Below are 4506 nucleotides of genomic sequence, written 5' to 3' on the forward strand. Positions count from 1 at the left end.
CAGTTAATTAATCAACACAAACCAGAGCTTCTACTTTTAGAAGATCGGAATGGAAACATTCTACATCATATTTTCGAGAAAGTTTTGCCTGATGGTAGTAGTTTACTTCATGTGGCGTCTAAGTCTGGTCATGATGAAATTACTGCGAAGATAGCCCAATATTATCCGTTTTTTATCAACAAGACGAACAACTAAGGAGGTACTCCTCTTCAATGTGCTGCTCGAGCTGGGAAGTTAAACACAGCCACCGCACTTGTCGACTTTGCTATGCACATTCCCAGTATGTCCCAACCACCAGTGGATCTGCTGAGGATGGAGAATGCAATGGGAAACACAGCTTTGCGTGAAGCCTTGTTTATGCTAGGCAGAGTCAATGTATGCAGGACAAATACTGCTGGTAGTTTTCTGACTATGGGTCGTTCCTATTTCTCATCAAATCCTACACTAGCCATAGACAACACAATCAAGACAAATATTATCAACTCCTTGGTGGCTATAGCACATTTTCTTGTCTCGTTGGATCTTAAACTATCTTGTCCAAGAATATTGAAGACAAGAACCCCTTATCATTGGCGATTTTAATGGAAAACACAAACGTTCTAGAATATATTTTGAGAAGTCTGCCTAGCGGTATAAGTAGGTCAAGTGGAAAATCTCCATTGTAAGTTGTTATAAAGAAAATAAATCTAGGTATTTAAAATCCTAACATTATTTTCCACTTCTTTTATCTTAAAGGTATAGTTTTCTATTTCAAAATTTATTATAAAAGATATATTAATATGCTTTTTGTTTTCAATTTCAGATGTGCTACAGTTAATTAATCAGCACAAATCGGAGCTTCTACTTTTAGAAGATCGGAATCGAAACATTCTATATCATATTTTCGAGAAAGTCTTGCCTGATGGTAGTAGTTTACTTCATGTGGCGGCTAAGTCTGGTCATGGTAAAATTACTGCGAAGATAGCCCAGTATTATCCGTTTTTGATCAACAAGACGAACAACTAAGGAGATACTCCTCTTCAATGTGCTGCTCGAGCTGGGAAGTTAAACACAGCCACCGCACTTGTCGACTTTGCTATGCACATTCCCAGTATGTCCCAACCACCAGTGGATCTGCTGAGGATGGAGAATGCAATGGGAAACACAGCTTTGCGTGAAGCCTTGTTTATGCTAGGCAGAGTCAATGTATGCAGGACAAATACTGCTGGTAGTTTTCTGACTATGGGTCGTTCCTATTTCTCATCAAATCCTACACTAGCCATAGACAACACAATCAAGACAAATATTATCAACTCCTTGGTGGCTATAGCACATTTTCTTGTCTCGTTGGATCTTAAACTATCTTGTCCAAGAATATTGAAGACAAGAACCCCTTATCATTGGCGATTTTAATGGAAAACACAAACGTTCTAGAATATATTTTGAGAAGTCTGCCTAGCGGTATAAGTAGGTCAAGTGGAAAATCTCCATTGTAAGTTGTTATAAAGAAAATAAATCTAGGTATTTGAAATCCTAACATTATTTTCCACTTCTTTTATCTTAAAGGTATAGTTTTCTATTTCAAAATTTATTATAAAAGATATATTAATATGCTTTTTGTTTTCAATTTCAGATGTGCTGCAGTTAATTAATCAGCACAAATCGGAGCTTCTACTTTTAGAAGATCGGAATCGAAACATTCTATATCATATTTTCAAGAAAGTCTTGCCTGATGGTAGTAGTTTACTTCATGTGGCGGCTAAGTCTGGTCATGGTAAAATTACTGCGAAGATAGCCCAGTATTATCCGTTTTTGATCAACAAGACGAACAACTAAGGAGATACTCCTCTTCAATGTGCTGCTCGAGCTGGGAAGTTAAACACAGCCGCCGCACTTGTCGACTTTGCTATGCACATTCCCAGTATGTCCCAACCACCAGTGGATCTGCTGAGGATGGAGAATGTAATGGGAAACATAGCTTTGCGTGAAGCCTTGTTTATGCTAGGCAGAGTCAATGTATGCAGGACAAATACTGCTGGTAGTTTTCTGACTATGGTTCGTTCCTATTTCTTATCAAATCCTACACTAGCCATAGACGACACAATCAAGACAAATATTATCAACTCCTTGGTGGCTATAGCACATTTTCTTGTCTTGTTGGATCCTAAACTATCTTGTTGCAAGAATATTGAAGACAAGAGCCCCTTATCATTGGCAATTAAAATGGGAAACACAGACGTTCTAGAATATATTTTGAGAAGTCTGCCTAGCGGTATAAGTTGGCAAGTGGAAAATCTTCACTGCAAGTTGTCATAAAGAAAAGAAATCTAGGTATTTGAAATCCTAACATTATTTTCTACTTCTTTTATTTTAAAAGTGTAGTTTTCTATTTTAAATTTTATTATAAAAGATATATTAATATGGTTTTTTTTTTCAATTTCAGATGTGCTACAATTAATTAATCAGCAAAGAAATCTAGGTATTTGAAATCCTAACATTATTTTCAATTTCACTGCAAGTTGTCATAAAGAAAAGAAATCTAGGTATTTGAAATCCTAACATTATTTTCTACTTCTTTTATTTTAAAAGTGTAGTTTTCTATTTCAAATTTTATTATAAAAGATATATTAATATGGTTTTTTTTTTCAATTTCAGATGTGCTACAATTAATTAATCAGCACAAACCGGAGCTTCTACTTTTTGAAGATCGGAATGGAAACATTCCACTTCACTTTGCTGCATAATATGGCTATCTTAAAGGAGTGTGCTACTTGCTTGAAGTTAATGGATATAGTGCTTTGAAAAAGAATAAGGAGACCTTGTATCCGATACACCTTGCATGCAAAAATGGTCATTTGAATGTGATAGTGGAGTTGCTCAAAGAGTGGCGCTGTCCAAGTTTGTTTGTCACTGACAATGGCTGCAACATTCTACACTTCGCAGCTAAGAATGGGCATGCAAACATGGTCAAGGCCATCATTGAGATCCCAGAAACTAATATGACCATGGATGAGGTTGTTAACAAGATGGATGAGGATGGGAATACGCCTTTGCATTTGGCATCCTTGCATGGCCATTCTCAAGTTGTCTATGCTTTGCTCAGATATGGTAGATCAAATCATGACCTTAAGAACAAGCAAAGCATGACAACCTACAAGATGGCTTTGCGAGAATATTACATGCAAACGAGCATCGCTGAAAAGCAAGAAAAATCTATGAAGGTATGACTCTTTGTTATCCAAGAATCCAATCCAGAAATAAGACTTGTTTCAACTTTCTATATGTGATTTATTAATCTTGTGAATTTCTCAGTTGCAGACAACTGATGAGAAGAGTATTGGTCGAGTTGAAAGCTTAGGAGCATCAAGTCGAAAGAGTAATGAAAATCAAGATCAATTGGTAAGTACAAATCACTTGTTCTAATCTTAAAGTATAATTAATATATAATTAATGTCTATTCTTGTTTATCCTCCCATTGATTGCAATTTGAGGTACACATTATATATCCATAACTTACTAACAATTATGTCAAATCTGTTTAGCCCATCGCATATGGTGAAAGCTCAGGCGCATCAGCTCAGAGGAGTCATGAATTTCAAGATAAATTGGTGAGCACAAATTGCTCAATTAGTCTTATGATTATTGTTGTTTGTCCATTTTCATATATAGTTAAATTCTCTATCATAAATCAATTATATTTATATATTATAATATTTGTATAGTTGAGATTATAAAGATTGAAGGTTAAAATAAACTAATAATATACACAACGAAATTCAAAGAACAACAGTATTTTTTCATTCACTCATATGCATGATATATAACACATTGTTTCTTTGCTCAATGTCCTTGCATGATATAAAAACTCCTATTTGTCCCATCATTTTCTTGCTTGATCTTACCTCCATAGTATGTAGGGTATTATTGCTATATGCTGAGTAATCTGAAAATGTCATCAAACTTGTTGGATCATGTCACTTGTATAGCTAGGAAGGAAGAAATTAGGTAACTAAGTTAGGATCTTCAGTGGGACATTCAAACACTTTGCTAAATTTATCAAACACCTTGACATACTAACACCTATAACAATAAAATAAAATATATTTCATTTTCATCTCTTTGCATATACTTGAATGTATTTTTCAAATACTTCATTCTGCAGGAGAAGACCCTATCAATTTTTTTAGTCACGACTAGGATTCTGAAAGGAGAGAGCATGCCGTTTCTTAATCCACTTCTGGTGGGAAAGTTAAGCGAAAAAGAAGTTCAAGGCTTTAGAAAAACTCTACTTGTGGTAGCAGTGCTTATTCTTGGTATAGCCTATAGTGCTTCTGAAAAAATGCCCAGTCTTGATGATGCTGGTTCCAGTAATTCTGGTGGCACTTTCTCGATTCAAAAACTGAAGACAATGATTAAAAAATTCTTGGTTTTCGACAACGTCGGTATGAATTCTGCCACCATAGCAGTATTGATTCTCCTTTGGGCACAAATAGTTAAACACAGTTCAACCTTCAAGATGGTTTTGGT

At 35.3% G+C, this 4506-nt stretch overlaps 1 protein-coding gene across 1 annotated transcript in view; it reads left to right on the forward strand.

The window, feature by feature from the left end:
- The first annotated feature begins 282 nt into the window (after nt 1–282).
- LOC18047853 (ankyrin-3) overlaps nt 283–4506 on the forward strand; it is a 7650-nt gene continuing 3426 nt past the window's right edge. The window contains exons 1-9 of the mRNA XM_024187475.1: nt 283–397; nt 803–943; nt 1010–1207; nt 1613–1753; nt 1817–2251; nt 2740–3200; nt 3292–3378; nt 3522–3587; nt 4142–4504. Of these exons, the coding sequence (XP_024043243.1) occupies nt 283–397; nt 803–943; nt 1010–1207; nt 1613–1753; nt 1817–2251; nt 2740–3200; nt 3292–3378; nt 3522–3587; nt 4142–4504 (2007 nt within the window). The remainder of the gene's footprint in view (nt 398–802; nt 944–1009; nt 1208–1612; nt 1754–1816; nt 2252–2739; nt 3201–3291; nt 3379–3521; nt 3588–4141; nt 4505–4506) is intronic.

Source organism: Citrus clementina, unplaced genomic scaffold, assembly GCF_000493195.1.
Source record: "Citrus clementina cultivar Clemenules unplaced genomic scaffold, Citrus_clementina_v1.0 scaffold_3, whole genome shotgun sequence".
NCBI lineage: Eukaryota > Viridiplantae > Streptophyta > Magnoliopsida > Sapindales > Rutaceae > Citrus > Citrus x clementina.